Source organism: Babylonia areolata, chromosome 12, assembly GCF_041734735.1.
Source record: "Babylonia areolata isolate BAREFJ2019XMU chromosome 12, ASM4173473v1, whole genome shotgun sequence".
NCBI classification, from domain to species: domain Eukaryota; kingdom Metazoa; phylum Mollusca; class Gastropoda; order Neogastropoda; family Buccinidae; genus Babylonia; species Babylonia areolata.
The window spans coordinates 37,595,055-37,621,178 of NC_134887.1; the positions used below are offsets into that span (position 1 = coordinate 37,595,055).

Genomic DNA, 26,124 nt, shown 5'->3' on the forward strand with positions numbered 1-26,124 from the left:
AAAATGGCGGTAAAATAGGTACAATAATTTAGGATGCTAATTTAGGACTCAACTAGCCAGTTGTTTTTTTTTCTGTAGTGTGTCCTCGATTCGAACTTAAAAGATTTAGGCTGCTAACTAGTTTGATGCTCTTACGACAGACATGACCGGACACCCGAGAAACTGCGAATCACGGACTTAGAAACAGAAGTAAAAACTGAAGTCTAATTCTGTTTTTAAGTCCGTGACTGCCAAAGGACACAGCATGCACATATTTACATGGCACTCCTGCCAAACACACGTATTCACATGGAGCATCACTGTAAACAACGATGAACACAACATTGTTACACTCGTTTGGTTGCCTCACAAACCCTAACCCCGTGGAATTCATAACGGTCCGTATTTTCCAGTGTATCTGGGCTTTGAACACTACCAAACGAGGCCGAACGGAGCGAAGAAGCTACGCAGTATATAGAAAGCCAAACTGTGAGAAGGCTAGTCACCTTTGAGAGAGTCCTTCAAGCTCCCCCCCCCCCCCCCCCCCCCCCTTAGCAATCTGACCTTCACCGTACGTCATAGATCGATCTAGGAAACCCATTTCTGTTTTTAAAAGATTCGAACAAACAAACAATCAATCATACAAAATAATAAGATTGACTCTGAAATTCATTTCAGTTTCTCTGTAGTATAAGGACTGGGGGTACTGGCTCACTTTGATTTTTGACCCCAAATTGCCCTAATCAAATTCTATATTACGAGAATTGTTTTTGCACATTTCTACTGTCCTGGATACTTAGTAAATAAAACACTGTGTTCATCAAATTGTATATGAGACTTGTTTTTGCACATTTTCTACTGTCTCGGATACTTAGTAAATAAACACGAAATGTGTTCCTCAATTTCCGTATGAGAACTGTTTTTGCATATGTTCTACTGTCTTGGATACTTTGTAAATAAACACTAACTTGACCCTATAGCCAGACTGGGTCTGATACCTAGTGGAGTGATGGCCTAGAGGTAACGCGTCCGCGTAGGAAGCGAGAGAATCTGAGCGCGCTGGTTCGAATCACGGCTCAGCCGCCGATATTTTCTCCCCCTCCACTAGACCTTGAGTGGTGGTCTGGACGCTAGTCATTCGGATGAGACGATAAACCGAGGTCCCGTGTGCAGCACGCACTTAGCGCACGTAAAAGAACCCACGGCAACAAAAGGGTTGTTCCTGGCAAAATTCTGTAGAAAAATCCACGTCAATAGGAAAAACAAATAAAACTGCACGCAGGAAAAATACAAAAAAATGGGTGGCGCTGTAGTATAGCGACGCGCTCTCCCTGGGGAGAGCAGCCCGAATTTCATACAGAGAAATCTGTTGTGATAAAAAGAAATACAAAATACAAATACAAAAAATACGCCCTAACTTTGGGTTAAGTGAGTAAATAACAAAACATGGTGAAGGTCAACAGCCTTCTGGGTCCTGTGGCATTCATCTTCTAACACATTCATTCCAACCAGAAGGTTCACAATTAGTATTTTCTACCTCTGTCACTCCAACCATAAAGTCCATATTTAGTATTTTCTACCTCTGTAATTTCAACCATAAAGTCTATATTAGTATTGTCTACCTCTGTAATTTCAACCATAAAGTCTATATTAGTATTGTCTACCTCTGTCATTCCAACCAGAAAGTCCATATTATTGATGTCTACCACTGTACACAATTTGGCACTGACGGTTACAAAATGTTTTCATGAACGTGTCTTTAAAAAGTTTCTAAACGCACAAGTGTTGTCATTAAGCTGAATATGAAGGCTCGCTTTGTACACACATATATTTATGATTCAGATAACAACTTTTGTGATTGTAGCTGCACACATACATACAGATTATATTCAACAACATAACTACAAAAATAAATTAATCTTTTTTTTTCTTTTCCTGAAAAAACACATGTGATTTTTGATTTGTCTTAAAGGGATGAGGTAATGTGTCAAAACAATGTCTACAAGGAGATGGAGTCGGTGTTGAAATTAAAAGGACCATACTTGAAAAAAACCAACAACCCAAAACAAACACAAACAAACCAACAAAAACAACAACAACAACAACAACAAACGATTAAAGAGTGACAGAAGTAACAGAGAAATTACATCAGTCAAACCTGAGCTTAGATTGAGACATAATGTACATCTTTTAAATCTATACAAAAAATACATTTTTTTTAAAAAGGAAAGGAGTTGCTCATTACTACAGAAAACAGATATAAAAACTGGATTATGCAGTTTATCCAAATACGCTATTTTTCATGATTTCAAAATTCATTTTCTTATCTGACAGGATATTCACTTAAAGCAAATGTCTTGATTAATAGCATACTTTCTGGCTAGCTTTTAATGAAAACAAGCAAAGAAACCTCCACAAAGAGACTTCTTCCTTTTAAAGTCAGTCTTCGTAGATTAATAAAAAGACTGAAAGAGAAATACTTCTGGTTTTCTTGGAATTTCATGTTCTTAAGAAGAAATTTAGAGAAAACATATTTTGAAACAATTGTTGGGGGGGTTGGGGTGAAATACCACAAGCGACACTTCAAAACACTATCAATGGGACTTGTCCAACTTATTTAAAAAAAAAAAAAAAATCCAGGCAGTTCATCGCTTCATCACCTCAACCTGCCAACACAAAAACTCCCAGGATTTCACCCGCTCTCAACCCCACTCCCCAAGCAAAAGACTTCCCTTGCTGTTGATGCCGACTACCACCATGCATGCCTAGCACAGCCCAGGAAGACCGCCACCAAAAGCAGCCAACAGGAGCCGCCAGAAACAGCGACGCTGCCGCTGTTCAGGCACTCCTGCTGAAGAACCTTGATCTCGTCACGCAGCTGGTCCACGAGCTCCGAGGCGATGTCGTGGAGGACCTCGGGATCGTTGGAGGTCACGCGGCGCTCGTGCAATTCCTGCACAGGCCTGTAGTCGTTGACGATGGCCACCTCCTTGTCCTCGCCCTCCCGCACCGTCTTCAGGGTGCGGAACACGTCCAGCTGAAGCACGTGACAAACGGTGAGAGTTCTTTATGCATGCTCTGCCCTGGCCGTTAACTCAGCGGTGTCAATACCAGGGAGAGCTGGGCCGTTGTGGTTTGTGGTGAAGGACCGTGGTGACGATGGTGGATATGGAACTGGTGTTGCAGCTGATGATGACGATCGCGGCGGTGATGATGATGAAATTATTACAGCTGATGATTATTAGCAGTGGTGATGGTGACGAAATCGTTGTTGCTGATTATGATTATGAAATCGCTGAAGCTGATGAGGAAATTGTTGTAGCTGATGAGGAAATTGTTGATTTGATGATTAAATTGTTGCGACTGATGAAATAGTTGCAGTTGATGATGATTGTGGTGGCAATGATAATGAAACTGTATTTGCTGATGATTAAATTGTTGCAGCCGATGATGAAGTAGTTGCAGCTGATGATAAAATTGTTGCAGCTAATGATTATCGCGGCGATGATGGTAATAGGGTGGATGCTGCTGATGAAATTGTTGCAGATGATGATGACTGTGGTAGCGATGATAATGAAATTGTTGTAGCTGATGATTCGAGTGGTGGTGATGGTAACGAACTTGTTGTAGCTGATGATGACATTGTTGCAGCTGATGACAATTGCAGTGGTGATGGTAATAAAGTGGTTGCTGATGATGAAACAGTTGCGATGATGACATTATTGTAGCTGATGATGATTTTGTTGGCGATGATAATGAAATTGTTGTTGCCGCTGCTGACATTGTTGCAGATGATGATGACTGTGGTGACGATGATAGTTGCTGATAAAAAAAAAGGTTGCAGCTGATGATTAGAGCGATGGTGATGGTGACGAACGTGTTGTGGCTGATGACGAAATTGTTGCAGTTTATGATGATTGTGGTGGCGATAATAATGAAATTGCTGTAGCTGATGATGATATTGTTGCAGTTGATAACGAAATTTGTTAAAGCTGATAATGAAATAGTTGCAGTTGATGATGAAATAGTTGCAGTTGATGATGATGATCGCGGTGGTGATGATAATGAACCCTTTGTAGCGGATAACGGAGCAACGATGATGATAATGATGATGATGTCATTGTTGCAGCTGACGATCTTGATGGTGATGATGATGAAACTGTTTCAACTGATAATGGCGGTGATGATCATGATGAAATTGTTAGAGCTGATGATGCAGTTTCGATGCTGACAATGACAATGTTGCAGCAGATGACACTGGTGATTCTGACCATGCTACTTCTCGTTATCGCGCTTCTTCTCGATGATGGCCTTATTTCTGCTACTGCTGATGGAGGATCGATGATCACGCTATCATTGCTGACGATGATGATCACTCACTACTATTATTCCTACCGATGACTGATGATGATGATAACACTGCGGACGCCAATGCCGAAAAAATATTGTGACAACTTTCTGCAGTTGCCAACACACTCAGCATGTACACGCGTTAATAATAGGGAGTATGACTGGCGGGGTAAAAACGGTCTCGCACGTAAAGGCCCTCACGTGGAAACCAATGAGAGTTGCAGTCCACGATCACAGAGAAGGAGAAGGAGGAGGAGGAGGAGGAGGAGGAGGGAGGAGGGAGGAGGAAGGAGGAGGAGGGAGGAGGAGGAGTGAGAAGGAGGAGGAGGAGGGAGGAGGAGGGAGGAGGAGGAGATAGTGATGATGGTGATGGTGGTGGTGATGGTGGTGATGGTGATGGTGGTGATGGTGGTGGTGGTGGTGATGGTGATGGTGGTGATGATGATGATGGTGATGGTGATGATGATGATGGTGATGATGATGATGATGATAAATTTTTGCGCCTAAACCCCAGTCACGTGAGGTGTCACAGTCATTCATTCAATCATTTGACAATTAAAAGTATTCGTTCAAACATTGCCAAGACCTAACAATGCAAACACACATTCAGTTACGTTGTCTTACAGTGTCACTGCACCTGAATAATCTCTCACAGTATACACACAGAGTTTTCCTAAGATTATCTTTAATACATGTGCTGTACATTCACCCCCCCCCCCCCCCCCCTTTCTATGTTGGAGTCTCCCGTCGGACCGACGGATGAGAAGGCAGGCAGGCTTATCTGTCGGTGTGTGTCGTCATATGGGAGAAGAGGCCGATTCTTCCGACATTATCCTGGTTTGCCTGACCAGCACAGGTGACTTTTTTTCTTTTTTTTTTTTAGTGAGGAGGAGTTGTGCAGTCCCTTCCCCACTCTCTCGCCTACCGACGCTCACAGTCCCACAGGTGCAGATACTGCCACGTGTAGGATGGCCTCGGCATGTGCAGGTTTTTTTCTTCGGAACTCCGTCTCCTAGGAGGACTCCCAGCCAAGGATAAGAGTTCCCCCTGTCCTTTGGTCATCCTCTTCCGCCTTCACAGCCGTTGGGAAAGATTTCCTCCTCCGCCTGGTCCATCGTTAGGAAACTTCACATGCGGCAGGTAGTACTGGGTTACATGGTACCAGTAGCAAGGGCTATGCCCCTGACCTGACCCACCCCTGTCTAAACCACCCGGGAATAATCTTCTGCGGACTCATGGTATTAGTACTGCAAATACCCTTCAATATTCAGCCCCCAGTCCCCCGCCCCTCAGCATGTGCACATAAATCATGCAAACAACTCCAGTGAAGAAAGGCAGCGTGAAGCACCCAAAAGTGAAAAATAAGGGAAAGGAAAAAAGAGAAAAGGAAAAGAATTAAAAAAAGAAAAAAGAAGTGATAGAAGATATGGGTGCTCCGTTGTCTGCATGCAAATGAGACCCCACCTTTTTTTTATTCTTTTCTTTTTCTTTCTTTTTTTTTTTTAAGCAAAACAAAACAAACAAAACAAAAAAACAACAACAACAAAAACTCTGACAATCCTAGTTTCGTGACGTCGTCGCTGTGCCAAGGTATAACTGATCATATTTAATAAAAACAGAATCAGTATAAATGCGAGAAAAAAGAAAGAAAAAAAATCAATCATGTGGACAGGCATGAAATTCAAACAGAGAGAGACAGACAGACAAACAGACAGAGAGAGAGACTGAATTGATGAACACAGACACAGACACAAAACACCACCACCACCATCATCACACCAAACCACACACGCGCGCGCAACGCAACACAACAGCAGAACACACACACACACACCATTCTTCAAACAAAACAAACAAATAAAATCAAACAAACCAAAAACACACACGTATAAACACAAACAAGAAAACAAACAAGAAAGGAGCGCTCACCTGAGCCTCAGAGATCTCAATCTTTTCGGAGAAGAGGCTCCAGATGACCGTCTCGTAGCAAGGGGGCGTGGTCAGGCTGCCGTAGTAGCGGTAGTAGCTCAGCGCGTTCTTGGGCAGCAGGCTTGACAGGGAGAAGCTCTCCAGCTGCACGTGCTGGTCTGTACACACCACCACAAACTGGTGTTGTATTGTATTGTATTGTGTGGTGTGGTGTGGTGTGGTGTGGTATTGGTGTGGTGTGGTATTGGGGTGGGATGGTGTGGCGTGGTGTGGTGTGGGATGGGGTGGTGTGGTGTGGTGTGGTGTGGTGTGGTGTGGGATGGAGTGGTGTGGTGTGGGATGGTGTGGTGTGGGATGGGGTGGTGTGGTGTGGTGTGGGATGGAGTGGTGTGGTGTGGTGTGGGATGGTGTGGCGTGGGATGGGGTGGTGTGGTGTGGTGTGGGATGGAGTGGTGTGGTGTGGTGTGGGATGGAGTGGTGTGGTGTGGTGTGGGATGGTGTGGCGTGGGATGGGGTGGTGTGGGATGGAGTGGTGTGGGATGGAGCGGTGTGGTGTGGTGTGGGATGGAGTGGTGTGGTGTGGGATGGAGTGGTGTGGTGTGGGATGGGATGGTGTGGTGTGGGATGGTGTGGTGTGGGATGGGGTGGTGTGGTGTGGGATGGTGTGGTGTGGGATGGGGTGGGATGGAGTGGTGTGGTGTGGTGTTGGATGGGATGGTGTGGTGTGGTGTGGTGTGGGTGGTGGTGTGATGTGGTGTGGGACCACTGGGGTGGTGTGGGATGCGGTGGCGTGGCGTGGCGTGGTGTGGGATGGTGTGGTGTGGGATGGGGTGATGTGATGTGGTGTGGTGTGGTGTGGTGTGGGATGGGATGGGATGGGGTGATGTGGTGTGATGTGGTGTGGTGTGGTGTGGTGTGGGATGGGGTGATGTGGTGTGGGATGGGGTGGGATGGAGTGGCGTGGTGTGGTGTGGTGTGGTGTGGTGTGGGATGGGGTTGTGTGGTGTGGTGTGGTGTGGTGTGGTGTGGTGTGGGATGGGGTGGGATGGGGTGGGATGGAGTGGTGTGGTGTGGTGTTGGATGGGATGGTGTGGTGTGGTGTGGTTGGTGGTGTGGGATGCGGTGGCGTGGCGTGGCGTGGTGTGGGATGGTGTGGTGTGGGATGGGGTGATGTGGTGTGGGATGGGGTGATGTGGTGTGGGATGGTGTGGTGTGGTGTGGGATGGGGTTGTGTGGTGTGGTGTGGTGTGGTGTGGGATGGGGTGGGATGGGGTGGGATGGAGTGGTGTGGTGTGGTGTTGGATGGGATGGTGTGGTGTGGTGTGGTTGGTGGTGTGGGATGCGGTGGCGTGGCGTGGCGTGGTGTGGTGTGGTGTGGTGTGGGATGGGGTGATGTGGTGTGGGATGGGGTGGGATGGAGTGGCGTGGTGTGGTGTGGGATGGCGTGGTGTGGTGTTGGATGGGATGGTGTGGTGTGGTGTGGGTGGTGGTGTGATGTGGTGCGGGGTGTGGTATGGTATTGTATTGTATTCCATTGTACTACGCTATACGATACTATATTGTACTGTTGCTTTGAACTGTATTGCATTGCATTCCATTGCAATGCACTATTTGTACTGCACTGTGCTGTGCTATATTATGCTATACTGCGCGGTACTGTATTGTACTGTGCTGTACTGTGTTGTGTTGCATTGCACTGTGCTGTATTGTACTAGTAGTACTGTGTTATACTACACTGTACTATACTATACTGCATTGTAATGCATTGCATTGCATTACTTTTTTGTCACAACATAATTATTCCTGTGTGTGAAATTCGGGCTCCCCTTCCCTGCAGTTCAGCGCCCACTTTTTTGTTGTTGTTGTTTTCATTTTGTTGTTCCTGTCTGCAAGAGTTTTTGTTTTACTATCAGAATGGCCGGATTTTTTAATTTTTTTTATTTACAGACTTTTGCCAGGAACAACGCTTTTGTTAGGCAAGACACGCACGCACGCACACACGCAGACACAGACACAGACGTGAACATGTATCCTGAGGATTATCCACATCGTTCTGAAAGGGGAAACACTTAGGAAATATTTGCCTGATAAAGGCGTCAGTACCAAGCGTGTCGACGTGTCAGCATTTATGCTCGTGCGTCCATGCGTTTGTACATGCGTGCATACGTGTTTGTGTACACGTACATTTAAACGGCTTACCTTTGTGGATAATGTTTCGAAAGTGAACCAGCAGATTGTCGAACTGGTAGTTGTGTGCGCCCACCTGTTAAAAAAGAAAGAGAAGAAAAGGCATGAATGTTAAATCACAAATAACCGATGGAGTCTCCCGCCGGACCGACGGATGAGTAGGCAGGCAGGCTTATCTGTCGGTGTGTGTCCTCATGTGGGAGAAGAGGCCGATTCTGGATGCGCAGCACTTCCCACAGGTGTTGCAAGGGAAAACGTCTCCAGAAGTTGAGCCCTGCTTCCTTCGCTCACGCTTCTCCTTAATGGCCAGCGTTCTCTTGTTTTCAAACGTTTTTATGCCACTAGAGCACAGCATCCTCCAGCGAGAGCGGTCAAGGGTATCAGTTTCCCATGAAGCGATGTCTATGTCACAGGCTTTGAGGTTTGTCTTCAAGGTGTCCCTGAAGCGCTTGCAGGGTCTTCCAATTTGCGGTGGCCTTCCTTCAGCTGGCCATACAAGAGCATCTTCGGGATCCTGCTGTCTGTCATGCGGACAACGTGTCCTGTCCAGCGTATCACAAATAACCACACATGCTGAAATTCCCTTTGGAGGAAATAATACGTTACAGAAAACTAACGATAAAGAATGCATACTTCACTCTTTCTCTTGAAGTCGGTAAGTTGACGCGTTCGTTAATGAATAATGAACACTTAATTCACCGCTCTCCCGCGGAGCTCAACTCGCTTTCTGCTTAAAAAAAGCTGAAAAGTTTCAAGTTCGCTCCACAGCCTTTTTACAGCCTGAGGGAGAAGTGAATTCATATCCACTGTGTCTCGGGCTCGGCGGCATAGGAAGGCAGAACCCAACCCCTCTCCTTTCGCCGTTTTAACCTTCGATTCCCCAACCTAACTCAGGTACCCGTTCACACCTGGCTCGAGTGAGGGAAATTCGGAGTCAAGTGCCTTTCCCCGAAGGACATACTCCCATGCGGAAACAACGAAGGCCTCGAACGCTGATCACTGGTGAACGCTGGACCACAATGTCCAACGCCTTATCAACTCAGCCATGGCGCCTCTGGCGTTGTTCATTTGTAAAAGTCACTGAGGTGTAAGTGTAAGTTAGGAACTGATCAAATAATTATATCAGTTCAGGTGCTACTCACTGTAGACATTAAAAAGCACACACACACACACACGTACACACACATACATACAAACACGCACACACACACACGCACACACACACACAAATACACTAAAACACACACACACACACACACACTCTCTCTCTCTCTCACTCTCTCTCACGCACGCACGGACGCAAACATACACACTCTTTCACACACACACAAACATACACTCTTTCTCTTTCACACACACACACACACTCTCTCTCTCTCTCTCTCACGCACACACACACGCACACACACTCTCACTCTCTCTCTCTTTCACACACACACACACACACACACACTCTCTCTCTCTCTCTCTCACGCACACACACACTCTCTCACATAAGCACGCACACGCACACGCACACGCGCACACACACACACACACACGCACATACACACTATCTCTCTCTCTCTCTCTGTACACACACACGGCACACACTTAAGGCAAAAGGAAGACAAGACCAGAACCCAAGAGAGAAGATCTGACCTTGAAGAAAAAGCCGAGCACAGCCAGGCCGTAAGGTTTGGAGGCACTTTGGGTCCGGTTGAACTTCTTCATGTGGTGAACGATGTGCATCTGGGCAACAGTTCACACTGTGTTAGATTTGATGGTGTGTGTGTGTGTGTGTGTGTGTGTGTGTGTGTGTGTGTGTGTGTCGCCTTAAGGTTTGGAGGCACTTTCCGTCCAGTTGAACTTCTTCATGTGGTGAACGATGTGCATCTGGGCAACAGTTTACACTGTGTTAGATTTGATGGTGTGTGTGTGTGTGTGTGTGTGTGTGTGTGTGTGTGTGTGTAAGCTCACACTGTGTCACATTCCCCGCTACCCCGGCTTCGCCTAACCAGGCCGATTCGCCAATCTATGTGGTTCGTCCGTCGGGATCGACGAGGACCATCTAGTCATCCTGGGGGTGGGTGGGTTGGGCTCTGTGGGTGCGCAGATGACTGGTCAGGCCAATTCGCGCCCGGAAGGTTCTGACGCAGTGTGGACAGGGGATGGTGGCGGCTGTCGGGGACTTGCTGGCCCTGCTTTTCCTGGCCTGTCTGCGTTGCTCTGCTGCAACAGCTGAACACCCCTCTCCCCCCTCTCCCCATCCACCACAAACCCCTCCCCTCTCACACACCCCTTCCCACCCCCCTCACCATCTTCCACCCCACCTCCCTTCCCACCAACCCCTAGTTTCACCGCTGTCTCCTTCCCAATCGGCCTGGTCCCGTTTCGCACATATTTTACAATTCGTCCATTCCTCGCTAATTCGTCCATTCCCGTTTCGACAAATAAAGCCCAATTCGCCCATCACTGAACACCCCTCTGTCCCCCCCCCCCTTCCACAAACCCCTCCCCTCTCACACACCCCTTCCCACCAAGCCCTATTTTTATCGATGCCTACTACCCTATTCGCCTGTTCCCGATTCAATGAATCCACATTCGCCTGTTCCCGTTTTGCACAAATATTGTTCACAATTCGTCCATTCCCGCTAATTCATTTTTTTCCAGTCTTCAGTTCTCAGTCTAATATCATTATCACTGCTAAACAGACTATAAATAGATAAAAACCAAACTCTCGCTGATTCATCCATTCCCGTTTTGCCTAACAACCCCACCCTGGTTCGCCTATCACTGAACAGGCGAATCAGCCCCGCTCCGTTTCACCCACCTCCATGGGCGCCGGCTTGTTGTCCAGCATGTGTTCGGACCCCACGTTGTTTGAAGCCCCCCAGTGGAAGTGGAACTGGTCCAGGACGTAGTCGTCCGGAAGGCTGCCCCCGCTGATGATGATGGGCTCGCCAGAGTACTTCACTTCCGCTGGACACAACAGCAACAGCAAATACATGTCGACTTGACTTGACTTGACTTGCGCGTGGCTGAGGCCTTGTTACAGGCCTCATCACGCTCCAAGCTAACAATCTAACTTTGCGTGCGTGGGTGTATGCAAAGGTAACTTATATGACAGTCAGTATTGTCCGACTACGACCATCAGAACAGCAGAGAGAGACAACTGCTGTCCCAACTATCTGGGCTAGAATTTGTTCATAGTGGAGAGTGTCTTGCCCAAGTTACATCCCCACTGTCTCGGCCAAGAGTGTCTTTGGACAGACAGGGATGGTGCCCAAAGGCCAACTAACCCCCAAGGCTACAGCATTAAGAGCCAGTGCAATTCTGCCTCCTAGTTTGTCATGGTCCTTCACAAATGACTAATCTGTAACTGACTTCCCACTGCAATAGTTGAAACCATTGATCATACAGCTCTCACTTTGCTGTTGGCCTTAATGTAAGCTTATGTCAATCTGATATAAGCTGAGCGTTGTATGTAAACATATATCTTTTTTTTTCCATTTTGTACAACGCACAAAACTTAATACTAGAAAGTACAGGTACATCACATTTAAATCACTGGATAGATAAGAAAAAGAAGTGTGAACAGACATAGGACTAATGTATCAAATCTTCACTCGTGTATACTAGTGAACGTGGGAGTCACAGCCCACGAAGAAGAAGAAGAAGATGATAATATATCATTTTCAGCATGGTGTTGTGTCCTTGCCAAACTCTGTGTGTGTGTGTGCGTGTGCTTGCGTGCTGGCGTGCATGCTTGCGTGTGTCAGTGCTATCTGTCTGTCCGTTCGTTCGTCCTTGTGTTCATCTGTATGTACACATGTATGAATGCATGTACGCACATATGTAATAATAATTTCGTCAGCATGTAATGCAATTTTGTTTTGACTGTAATAAGAAAAGAACCTTCCTTGCAAGGGGAAAAAATGTAAAAAAACAAACAACACCCACCCACACACTGAACAAATACCCACAAACACAACACACAAGTACACGCGCACCCCCACCGATTCTCCCAACACACAACCCCCTCGCACACACACACACACACACACAAACACAATACACACACAACCCCACCTCACCCCCCCCCCAAACACACACAAAGCCCACCTGTGTGTCCGTTGACGTTCTCCAGCACCATGGAGCAGCTCGTGCAGGCGTCGTACTTGCGCAGGTCGAAGGAGTGGAGCTGGGGGTCGTACAAAATGTCCGTGGTGTCAATGTTGATGGGGGACTGCATCCTGCCCCCGCACTCCGGGAACTGGGTGTGCCACTTGTCCGGACCTGCCCAAAGCAGTGCAGAGCACGTGTCGAAATCACCTTGTCGTCAACAGTCTCTTCCTTTGCTTCTTCTTCTTCTTCTACTTCTTCTTCCTCTCCTCCTCCTTTTTCTGCTTCTTCTTCTCCTCCTCCTTTTTCTGCTTCTTCTTCTCCTCCTCCTTCCTCACCTTTTTCATCACCTCCTCCTCCTCCTTCCTCTCCACCTTCTTCCACTCCTCCTCCTCCTTTTTCTGCTTCTTCTTCTTCCTCCTCCTCCTCATCTCCTTTTTCATCTCCTCCTCCTTCCTCTCCACCTTCTTCCTCTCCTCCTCCTTTTTCTGCTTCTTCTTCTTCCTCCTCCTCCTTCTCCTCCTCTTTCCTCTCCTCCTTTTTCATCTCCTCCTCCTCCTCCTTCTTCCTCACCTGCTTCTTCTTCGTTCGTGGGCTACAACTCCCACGTTCACTCGTATGTACACGAGTGGGCTTTCACGTTTAGGACCGTTCTTACCCCGCGCGGCCATGAAGGCAGCCATACTCCGTTTTAGTTACGGGGGTGCGCATGCAAGGTATGTTCTTGTTTCCATAACCCACCGAAGGCCCCCCACTCGCCCCCACCCCTCCCCCACCACAAATTATTGGTTGTGTATTCCCCCCCCCCCCTTTTTAAATCATTTTGTGAACGAACACTGCGATACCAGAGTGGTTTAACTATTCCCCCGTCAGTGTCTATCAATAAAATGATTACAGCGAAGTAAGAATCTAAACAAATGATTACAGTGCTGTTTTTTTCCCCCCACAAGCACAAACGCGATCTTTTCGCAGTTCAGTTTTTTTTTTTTTTTTCCTGTCTTTAAAAATGACTTCTGGCTAAGACAAAGGTATGTCAGTAAGGCATTTGATTATCAAACTTTTTTTTTTTCAACACTGAAGGAACACGACCCCCACAGTTAAGACAATCAAATGACAAATGTATGGTCGTTATCATTATTTCTGATCATTTCTTTTTAATTCTCTCCTCCCTCTCTCACTCTTTGCTGAATATGAATATGTGCGCGCGCGCGCGCGCGCGTGTGTGTGTTTTCGCACACACACATGACGTACACATACTCAGTGTGTGTTGCGTGTGGTATACTATACGCGCGCACACAAACACACGCACGCACGAACACACGCACGCACTGACACACACACACGCACGCACACTAACGCGCGCGCGCACACGCACACTAGCGCGCGCGCACAAAAACACACACACACACAGGCACCTACCCAAAGGTCCTGTGTACTCCCAGCCGGTGCCCCCTGAAAAAAGCCAAAGCCACAACAATCAATCAATCATTATCAATCATTATCATTCAGTCATGAATTTCAAAGAAACCACTGCACGCAGACACACATAAAGAAAGAAAGCTAAGAAAAACTGAATGGTTTGAACAAAAAACAACCGCATAATAATACCTTAAAACCTGGATTCTTTCGAAAACTTCTAAATCACATCAAAACTTCTAAATCACATCAGTACGTTTTACTACAAAAAAGTAACAAAACACTAAAAACCGGATTCTTTCGAAAACTTCCAAATCACATCAGAACGTTTTACTACAAAAAAGTATAACAAAACATACTAAAAACTGGATTCTTTAGAAAACTTCCAAATCACATCACTACGTTTTACTACAAAAAAAGTATTTAAAAAAATAAAATAAAATAAAAAAACAACAACTAAAAACCGGATTCTTTCGAAAACTTCCAAATCACATCATACGTTTTACTACAAAAAAAAAAGTATACAAAACAACAACAACAACAAAAACCATACTAAAAACCGGATTCTTTCGAAAACATCTAAATCACATCACTACGTTTTACTACAAAAAAAGTATAACAAAACACTAAAAATCGGATTCTTTCGAAAACTTCCAAATCACATCACTACGGTTTACTACAAAAAAGTATAACAAAACATACTAAAACCCGGATTCTTTCGAAAACTTCCAAATCACATCACTACGGTTTACTACAAAAAAGTATAACAAAACATACTAAAACCTGGATTCTTTCTAAAACTTCCAAATCACATCATTAAATTAAATTAAAAATATTGCTTAGCGCCCAGCCGACCATGAAGGCCATAAATCACATCATGCGTTTTACTACAAAAAAGTATATAAAAAAACAACAACAAAAAAACAAACCCTAAAAACCGGATTCTTTCGAAAACTTCTAAATCACATCACTACGTTTTACTACAAAAAAAGTATAACAAAACACTAAAAACTGGATTCTTTCGAAAACTACCAAATCACATCATTACGTTTTACTACAAAAACTAAAAACCGGATTCTTTCAAAAACATCTAAATCACATCAAAACTCAGCTTCTAAATCACATCACTACGTTTTACAAAACATACTAAAAACCGGATTCTTTCGAAAACTACTAAAACACATCACTACGTTTTACTATAGAAAATCATAATACATAATAAAAAAAAATTAAAAAAACCGGATTCTTTCGAAAACGTCCTGGTCACATCACTCACTGCAATCCTCTTTTCACCTTTTACGCCCCTGAAATCCGCGCGCTCAAAAACTATTTGGGAGGGGGTGGGGGAGGGGGCTCTATAACATGTATACACTACTCCTGAGCAAAGACAGGCACACGCGCACTCGCGCGCGCGCACACACACACGCGCGCGCGCACACACACACACACTTCTTCTCCCCCTCTTCATCCTCATCCTCTTACACTCGCAGTTAACTCCCTGGCGACCTTCAGGTGTTTCCATTCCACGAAAAATGCGGGTTTTTTTTTTTTTTTGGGGGGGGGGGGGGGTTCTCTCTCTCTCTCTCTTTTTTTTTTTTCTTCTTCTATTTCACCAAGGCATTTTGGGCACTGGTAGCCATCATCTTTTCCTTTTCTTCTGGATGTAGATTTTACAGAAGACCGTGTCACGAAGAGAAAGACGGAGGATCGCATCATGGAATCTCCAATGGAATGAATAAGTAGAAATCCCATTGCACGTGCCAACTTCACATCCTATTCACACAGTTAATAACTATCATATTATGACTTATTTAAAAAAGAAAAAAAAAAAGAAAAAAAAGATTCAAAGAAATTTAATCCTTTGCCCCTTTTTGGGGTGTGAAGGATACTATAACAATACATACTCACTGAATCACAACCTCAGTCCAATAACGAATTCTACAAGGAGAGTTCCGACACGTACTAACTCACACCCTATTTATTCTTAGAGAATAAGTATCATTATGACTTAAACCTACAAGGAATTTCTTCGACACGTGGGTGGGCGGTATTCTGCATCTGTTTCTTCTCTGGATTTGCCCCGTCCTTCCGCTCTGACCCCCCCAGCCCCCCCCCCCCCCCCCCCTCTCTCTCTCCTTTCTCTCTCTCTCTCTCTCCAGCCGCTCAACTCCGAACTAATGCAATTATACGGTGTCAGGGTTTGTAGAAAGATGGGAACAGCTGCGTCTCGTTGAACAAAAAGCCCCCACAAAACCATCACTTACTGTCTGAATGCCAAAGGCTCCCTAAGGAATTTCCCCATGCATTCACCATTTTGTCAGTGAAGACGATGGCAAGATTAAGGGGTGTTTTTTTTTTTTTTAATTTTTTAAGAAAGCAGACGGTGAGAGATTCATGTAACAATCATGTCCAATGCGAGAGACAAAAGTCTCGCCAGTAAACACATGATGGGGAAACATATGGTTCAAACGTCGCAGTACTCATAAAGCAGCAAAGAAAATAAGAAAATATAAGGTATTAAACATCCGCACTGTAAACGAATAGGAAAAAAGGTGTGTGCGTGTGTGGGAGGGTGGTGCGGGGGTGGGGGTGGGGGGGTAGCGGGCGGGGGGAACACAGCTTTATGACATAATGCATTGACGAGTACAATACAGGCCACAAGACAGAAGAAAAGTGGAGTCGTGGAAAGAGGTAAAAAAGAATCAACTAAACGACCATCAAACAATTAAGTCGCCCACAAAACCCAAAACGATTCTGACAAATAATACATTTTTTGTTTCAAATTTAAACAGAAAGCATTAACAAAAAACAAAAAAAGAAAAACAGAAAAAAAAAGACGCGACCCTCTATGTATGGTCGTTGAACAGATAAAGCCTTGATGGAAACCACATCGACAGACCATGCGCACATTGTAACTTCATGCACGAGCATATGAATCTCAAAACCATTAGAACTGTGCAATATCACATTTGTTCTCTGAGTGTGTGTGCGTGTGTGTGTGTGTGTGTGTGTGTGTGTGTGTGTCAGCCACACACACACACACACACGTATGTACGTACACAAACACATCTGTGCACACACGTAAGCGCACACGTGCACACACGTTTTCCACTACGATATCTGCTCTGGTGTGTTTTTCCAACATCCAACTAGTAACACTGACAAATTCGAAATATTCCAGTCATTTTACACTGCATATATCTTCTCCGAAGCCTGTCATGCTGAAATAAACAAGACAATTGTTGTTTTTAACAGTGCATGTGACTTTTTTGTTTGTTTTTTTCTCTGTATGAAGACAGTGTTGTGTCGTTTTCCTGATTTGTAGTTTAGGTGGTGCACAGTGGCAAATATTGTTGATTTCAGATGCTGGTTTTGTATGTCCGTCTGTATGTATTAAATGTTAAACTCGAATAAAATATTTATTTAAAAAAAAGAAAAAAAAGAAAAAAAGAAAAAAAAAGAAGAAAAGACAATTGTAAATTAAAGAAATAAAGAAACGGAAAAAACAAACCCCCCCCCCCGCCCCCCCAAAAAAAAACCGGGATTTGGGGGGGCCGGGGGGGGGGGGGGGTTAGTGAAAAACAGAAAATAGGAAGCCAGAGGACTGGAGGCGCGAAGAACAGCCCATGCATATCACGATTCTTCTAAGTGGTCCACAGAAGACAAAGTGCGGGCGATGTTCGAAAGGAACGAAAGAAAAAGGAAAGAAATAAACGCAGGGAAGACATGAAACAAAGGAAAAGAAGAAATGAAACACGGAAGAAAAAGGGAAGAATCTTTACGGTTTTGTTGCTTATAAGCTCAGCTAACCGACCATACAGGACTGACTGTCAAACTGTAAATTCCGACCCGGAAGAAGAAGAACAACAACAAAAATCAAAACAACAATTCATGCACAAGTACAGTTACAAACGTGCACATGAACCTAGCACATGTCTCTGACGTTGGCCATTCCGTCAGTTTTTCATCAGAGGATTAAATAAAACTGACCTGAACATTTACATCATCATACATTTAAAGAAATCATATATAACTGTTTTACAAGACAAATGATTTTTTTTAAACTGCCAATGGGCATCTGACACGTTGTAAAAGCAAAAAAACAAAACAAAACCAAAAAAGCAAAACACAAAAAACAAAAAAATTTAAAATGCCCAATTTCAATCAAACGTCCAGACAGACCCAAAAAATATTCCAGGCTTTCTAGACAAAAAAATCGGTGGAAAGACCAACAAAACTGAAAACAAAACAAATAAAAAAATGACAACAAAGAGAGAAGAAAAAAAAAGAAAAAAAAGGGGAGGGGGAGAGAGAGAGTCAGAAACAAAGAGCGAGAGAAAAGAGGAACTTTCATGCTCAGAATTTTCAGGAGGTGGGGATAAGTGTGCATGGTGAAAGAGCGTCTGGCATTTTCTCATGCGGGGGGAGTGGGGGGGGGGGTAATCAAAACAAATAAATAAATAAATAAAGAGAGAAGAAAAGGAAACGAAGAAAAAGAAAAACAAAGAAACGAAGGGAGAGAAGAAAAAAATCAAGAAAACGAAAAGAAAAAAAAAGAGGGGAAAAAAAGAAAAAGAAAGATACTTGCATTCTTCCTCTTGTACATGTAGTGTTCACGGTTAAAAACAATTACAACTTGGGCATCACAAAACAGTCCATAACAACGCTGTAATAAAATAAACGTAAAAAAAAGCCAAAAAAACAAAAAACAAAAAAAACCTACCTGCTGATCACGATCCTACAGCCATGGACCAATACAAACAGTTCACAACACCATTGTAACAAAGAACATTCGTCAAAACAAAAACAAAATATCACAACATCAGCATAACGAGTGTATTCTACGGTTTCTGCAAGAATTTTGGAAGATCGAATATGGAATTTCTCGTTCTTTTCCTACGATAATTGTAGAAAACTGCCTCGTCAAATTACGTACCTTTAAAAAAACGATGAATTACTAAGCCTACCGATGTTTGAAACTTTCGTGATTTGTTATAAGTGAGCAAAGAACACGTGTCATTACCACCATCAATTGTTTGTGCAACCACTTCTGTTGTCCACTGAAAGTATTACATTCTTACAAATTACCAATAAAGTATAAAAGAAAGATAGAGGTAGATAGATAGATAGACAGATACATAGATAGATAACAAAATGCTAAATTTCAAATATATCTAGGCAAAAGAGAGACACATGCTTTGGAAAGTGCGAAATTGCAATGAATAACGAAATTGATAATAACGCAAGTGAATAAATAAACGTAGAAAGAAAGAAAGGAAAAGAAAGAAAGGCGCAGAAAATAAATAAACAAACACAAAAGAACAGATACACGTTCTCCATTCAAATCGTGCAGGGGGTGAGAGGGGAAAAGGGGTGGGGGGGATGTGATAGGTGCGAAAGACTTCATTCTTCCAAAATCATCAGCTGAGCTCACACTGGTATGAAGGAGCCGAGAAAGGCGTCTTGCAGAGGGAACATGCACAATGCAACATGGTACTTTAAAAAAAAATTTTTTTTTAAATTCACATCATTCCTTACGTGCATCACAACACAACCTCAGAACTGGGAATGCAACATGCGAGACACTAGTGTCACGTGCATGAACACCGAAAAATATACTAATCGCTTTTGCTTTTCTTTTCTTTTTCTTTTTTTTTTTTTCTTTACCTGCATTGGCGGGGTCACCTGCGAAAACAATCCATCGGTCTTCGATAACATTCATTTTTGTCTTGACTGTGTTAATACATTCATGCATGTATTCAGAATTTTTAACACACAGAGACAGGCACGCAGGCTTACTCATCTAAGCACGCACGCACTCAAACACACATACAAAGTTACAAAGGCGCGTAAGCGCACATATGCACTCAAACACAGACACAGACACAGACACACACACGCGCACACACACACACAATATATATATATATATATATATATAGAGAGAGAGAGAGAGAGAGAGAGAGAGAGAGAGAGAGAGAGAGAGAGAGAGGGAGGGAGGGAGGGAGAGAGAGATTGATAGATATATACTTTTCGTCTATTAAAAAACATTGCCACCACGAACCATAAAATGTATTGATACAAATGACATTCCAGTCTGTGTTCAGATAGGCCTAAACCCATGACACACCGCCATATCGTTTATATGAAGAAGATGTGTCACGCAGTCAACCATTCACCCTATGCGACATGAGAACACTGCATGGATTCGCAAATGAGACAAATCTACTGCAAACTGCGTTAACACGTTAACAAACAAACAAACAGACAACACAAAAAAACAAACAAAAAAACAACCTGATGAAGCCACCACAATGTTTTAATGTGTATGATTTTCGATTTATGTTCGTATCTTGTTATGTACTATCCCCCCCCCCACCCCCCCCGATACACTTGGTAATAAAGACATGTTCTATTCTATCTATTCTAAATCTTCATCACAATCACCCTAGGCCTCCTCCATAAGCTTTATCATCGCCGTTATTCCCATTTCTTTCTTTTTTTTTCTCTCTCTCCAGATTTCTGGCATGGTAACATAGACACGACATTTTCTTTTATTTAAAGTTCGACGTGCATCTTTTCAGACCTGAATCCAATACAAAGGCCTGTATCTGTTTGGCAGGACAATGAATCGCACCTTTGAGGCAGTCACACCGTCTGGACAATTTCGGAGTGTTGGGTGTCTGAAAAGTGTGATCACTGAGTGACACAGTCTATACTGCACACTTGGCATCGGAAAGTTGATGACTCTGTATCGGTGGCAACGTGCGCCAACCCTCCTTCACCTTTTCTCGACTTGACTTGACTTGTCAACGATTTAGGCCTCTTCCCGAGGCCTGTTCGTGTTCCAATGTTTCAGTTTCAGTTTCAGTAGCTCAAGGAGGCGTCACTGCGTTCGGACAAATCCATATACGCTACACCACATCTGCCAAGCAGATGCCTGACCAGCAGCGTAACCCAACGCGCTTAGTCAGGCCTTGAGAGAGAGAAAAAAAAGAAGGTGAATAAATAATAGATAAGCTTACATAAATAAATAAATAAATAAAATATAAAAAGGTAGTAGTAATAATAAAAAAATAAAATAAATAAATAAATAAATAAAAGACTGTCACTGAATTGGTTGCATGCGTGACGAGCGCGGCTAAAGCAAATCAGCTACTCGTGCAAGATGGGTTGTACAGACCAAGTAGGTCCCTCCAATGTTTATCACCCCGATTCACCTATTCCCATTTCGGCTGACCCAGGGCGCAACAGCCGAGTGGTTAAAGCGTTGTACTTTCAATCTGAGGGTCCCGGGTTCGAATCTCAGTAACGGCGCCTGGTGGGCAAAGGGTGGAGATTTTTCCTATCTCCCAGGTCAACATAATTATGTGCAGACCTGCTTAGTGCCTAATCCCCCCTTCGTGTGCCCGTATACGCAAGCAGAAGATTGAAAACGCACTTTGAAGATCCTGTAATTCATGTCAGCGTTCGGTGGGTTGTGGAAACAAGAACAAAACCAGCATTCACTCCCCTGAAAACGGGGTATGGATGCCTACATGGCGGGATAAAAACGGTCATACACGTAAAAGCCCACTCGTGTACATACGAGAGAGCGTGGGAGTTGCAGCCCACGAACAAAGACGACGACGACTGATCCCGATTCTCCTATCACTGAATTGGTGATCCCAAAGTGGGTTTTTTTTCTTCTCTCTTCTGTTTCTTGCTCTACCGGTGCTGTTCTTCCGTGTTTGTGGCAGTCTTTTCTTCTTCTTCTTCTCCTTCATTATGATAATTATAATCATTATCATCATTATTATTTCTAACATGATCATCATTTTTATTTTTAACCCTTTCACCGCCAAGCTCGCATTTATGCACAGGCGTGGTAGGACCCATGTCACTGAAAGATGACCATTCTTTGGTCTGTTATCCATGAACCTACTGCTCTTAATGTTCGGTGGTAGGATAGGCCATATTTTCTATACATCGCAGGAGGAATCCCCGGCTATTCTTAGTCACTGTCTTTCCTGTGTTTATACCACAAAGGGAATTTTTTACTCTGAATTGACTGGCGGTGAAAGGGTTAATACTTAGAAATCATTTCTGAAAATCAATGCCAGGGGAAGAATTATTCATCTAAAAAAGGGGGCGGCTGAGGTGGAGTTGAGGGGGACGGGAGGGGACTGAGGAAGAGAGAGAGAGAGAGAGAGAGAGAGAGAGAGAGAGAGAAAGAGAGAGAGAGAGAACGGACTGTGGAAATGACAGAGTACAAAATGTAAAATGGAGAGCGGGGTGAGTGTCAGTTATTGGAGAGAGAAAAAAAATTATACTGGAAAGGGGTGTGCTAGAGGGTGGGCGGTGGGGGAAGCAAGATCAGGGCAGAAAATTAATCAATAATCAAATATTGTATGCAGTACTTCTATAGATTAACATTTAAAAAGAATGATACAGAGACCTACAATGAACAGCCAACTTGACTATTTAGCACACAACTAGCAAACTTTGATGAAAAACATTTTGAAATACTTAACCTTTTCAACAACAGCAACAAAAAAGAATAAAATTTGAAACTGGTAACACGTGTCTAAAATTTCTGCAGTAAAAAAACCCAACAAATTTTCATTTCTAAACAGCGGGTTAAAACGTGCTCCACCATTTAAACAACCCTTACAAATGCATTCGATATTTTCACAATACAGCAGCACCGTTGAGAAATCAGAGCATCATCACTGGCAAACAGCCGTGTTCTCTGACGACTGTCAGGCTCACAGTGGACTTTATACAAGCAACAACGCGCACGTGCAGGGCTGAAAACCTTACCGGCTGCTCTGTACACACGCCCGGAGGATGTGCCCAAGGCGAAGAAGAAGCAGAAGCAGAAGAATCTGAACAACATGGGTACCGAGACGCACATTATCTTTCACCAACTGCAAGCAAAGGACTCCCCAATTACTCTGAGAGCGACTCTTGAAAAAGATGTCCGTTTTATTCCCAAGTCGCGATGGTGGTGGTGGTGGTGGTGGTGGTGGTGGTGGTGAGGGAGGAACAGGCGGAGGCACAACCATGGAAGGTGACAACTGGGTGGTCCACTAAGTCCCAATAATGTACAGACTGGCTAATTTACAATGCCTGACACGACCTCGTCTTTTCGACTTCTCAGTGACACACGGCAGACGTCGTAGGATTGATACTGATCAACACTCCACCCCTCGCACCCCCCCCCCCCCCCCCCCTCTTCAGCCCCCAGCCCCATCCCGCCCCCACTTGATGACCAAGAGACACCATTTACAAGTCAGTGACGCTCCACTTCTTCACCGAGATGAGAGAAAAAAAACCACCCCAACAAACATCTAATTTGAATGACTTGTCAATGCTGGTGAATGGTAGTGTTAAGATTAGGACGGAAAATGAAGTGGAGTGGAAAGTCATAGTGTAACATAAAAGAAAGGGAACTAATAAAGAACTGATCTTTTGCACCCTGTCACTGGGGATGGGATCCTGGAGGACACCGAGGGTGTGTGTGTGTGTGTGTGTGTGTGTGTGTGTGTGTGTGTGTGTGTGCGTGTATGTGTGTGTGTGTGTGTGTGTGTGTGTGTGCGTGTGTGTGTGTGTGTGTGTGTGTGTGTGTGTGAGCGCGCGCGCGTGCTCGTATGTGTGCGTGTGTGTCTGTATCTGTGCGTTTGTCCTTGCCAATAAAGACTGCTGCGGGAGTGTCGTTGAAAAGCGTGCAGAGAACAAGACATGATCCCCCACGAACGCGGCGCACGAGCTAACTCTTCATTTGCATACGCGCGTGCTCGTGCGTACTCATTTCTGTCGCGTTCCCTTGGTTGGTTTGTCCACCGAGCAGCACGGGTCAGCGACGGCACGAGGCTGGAAGTGAAGACGTCAGTTCCACGGACACAAAACCACCAACACAGGACGCTCTGTCAATATTGAAACCAGCGGCGCTGGGTGCATTTCAAAAAAACACGCATCCACAGCCTCCCTTATCGTTGCCTTTACATTTTTATTCATGCATGCACTTGATTTAAGGTTTTCTGCAAGGGGTGTATGTGTGTGTGTGTGTGTGCACGCATGCAACGCCCGCGCGCGGAGCCGGCGCACGCATGCGTGCCGATTCATACATACACGCCCACTGCACGCACACACACACATACACACACACACACACACACACAAATGCGTGCACTTATTTCCCAGAACATGACACACGTACGCACACACTGGATGAGAGCCCACGGTGTGCGCTTACTGACTAGTACGAGTCTTCTCACACCCCGGCAGTCACATGCGCGCGCGGGCGTGCACGCACACCTTAACATGCACGCAAAAAGACATTTGCGCACCTACCCACGCGCAAACACCCATGAGCGTGCATGGGCACACAAATGCAGGTACAGAGAGCGGAATTACTGCTTATTATCTTGATAAACCAAACAGCGACAAAATCATGAATTAACGATGAATTATAAACCCCGTGACACCCACATTCTGCCTGTGGCAGAATTAAAGAAAGGTTGATAAAGTTTTCCATAGTGAAAAGGAGAGAGAGAGAAAGAGAGAGAGAGGTAGATTATTTGTATACTCATATATTGTCCTTTCAACCTTTAAGCCCTCTTGAGAAGGGGGGATAATAATTTCAATGATAATTGTACACAAATCAAAATATCATCCAAAACTATACTACTTTTTAAGATTCACGATCACACGCACGCGCGCGCGCACACATACACACACACACAGTCCATATTTAGGAACTTGAGTTCGACAGTTGATCATCTATCTTTTTCCCTTTTTTTATCATTCATCGTTTCCACGATTGATTTATCTATCAGGAGGGGGCGGGGCGACAGAGAGAGAGGGAGGGGGAGGGAGGGAGAGAGAGGGGGGGAGAGAGAGAGGAGAGGATGGAGAGAGAAAGAGGGGAGAGAGATAGGGAGAGAGAGAAGGAGAGAGGGAGGCGGGGAGAGACAGGGAGAGAGAGGGGGGAGAGAGAGAGAGAGAGGGAGGAAGCATCGACGCTTTCCAATGTACTGTTTGTCCACTGAAAGCACAGGTCAAAAAGGGTTCAGAGAGACGGAGACAGCCAACCAGAAACACACACACACACACACACACACACACACACACACACACAATTTTTCAAACATATCAAATATATCATAACCCCAAATTTCACAACCATATGTAAGTACAGGAAGAAATGTATTATCAAATAAGTCAATGATTAGATCAACAAGAAGCTTTGATTGATTAGTTGCTTTTCTCAGAAGTGCAAACGCTGCTCTCGATGCACAGTCGTAGCAGTCTCGCTGGGCAACATGCAGTCTATTTTTGTAATCAAGCTTCAGTCCCAAGTACTACTGAACCTCACTTACAGCCTTAATTTGGTCCTCATCGATATGAAAATCAGGAAATGTCCTCACTTTGCCCCCCTGGAGAAAATTATCACTTTTCACAGTTTGCCATCGTTCGACAAACAGTTTCAGTTTCAGTAGCTAAAGCAGGCGTCACTGCGTTCGGACAAATCCATATACGCTACACCACATCTGCCAAGCAGATGCCTGACCAGCAGCGTAACCCAACGCGCTTAGTCAGGCCTTGAGAAAAAAAAAGGTGAATAAATAACAGATAATCTTACATAAATAAATTAATAATAATTATGATATAAAAAAGGTAGTAGTAATGATAATAATTTAAAAAATAAAAATAAATAGATAAATAAATAAGACAACAATGATGATAAATAAGCAAATAAATGTAAAACATGAAGACAAACATTCACACCCACACCCACACATGCATAACAGACAAACAACGAACAGGAAAGAAGACCACCAGTATTTAGCATCACAGAGCTGCAGAGGAACCAACACTCCTGTCTCGGGGTCAGCCTGCAGCTTTGTCATGAAGGTGAAGTGGTTAATTTTCAACCTTACAATCATAACCAGGAGATTCGATTCGACTCTAGCTATCCACCAAGGCCAAGGGACTTTCAGGAAGAGGAGTGGAGCGTGTGAAAGAGGAGGAAAAGGAAATATGGAGGGAAGAGGGGGGGGGGAACAAGAGAGGGGGAGGGGTGGGCGGACAGAGAGGGGGAAGAACGTAATGGTCTATTCATAATGGCGCAATGCATTCAAATTTGTCGGGTGAGTGACCATCGACCTTCCATCG

General features: G+C 44.3%; 1 protein-coding gene across 1 annotated transcript in view; it reads right to left on the minus strand.

Moving 5' to 3' along the window:
• Positions 1 to 518: 518 nt before the first annotated feature.
• LOC143287921 (carbonic anhydrase 2-like) overlaps positions 519 to 26,124 on the minus strand; it is a 60,210-nt gene continuing 34,604 nt past the window's right edge. The window contains exons 3-10 of the mRNA XM_076596164.1: positions 19,633 to 19,650; positions 13,969 to 14,001; positions 12,550 to 12,723; positions 11,258 to 11,406; positions 10,087 to 10,176; positions 8,458 to 8,521; positions 6,259 to 6,416; positions 519 to 3,016 (exon numbers count right to left, since the gene is read on the minus strand). Coding sequence (XP_076452279.1) covers positions 2,729 to 3,016; positions 6,259 to 6,416; positions 8,458 to 8,521; positions 10,087 to 10,176; positions 11,258 to 11,406; positions 12,550 to 12,723; positions 13,969 to 14,001; positions 19,633 to 19,650 — 974 coding nt within the window. The 3' untranslated portion in view covers positions 519 to 2,728. The remainder of the gene's footprint in view (positions 3,017 to 6,258; positions 6,417 to 8,457; positions 8,522 to 10,086; positions 10,177 to 11,257; positions 11,407 to 12,549; positions 12,724 to 13,968; positions 14,002 to 19,632; positions 19,651 to 26,124) is intronic.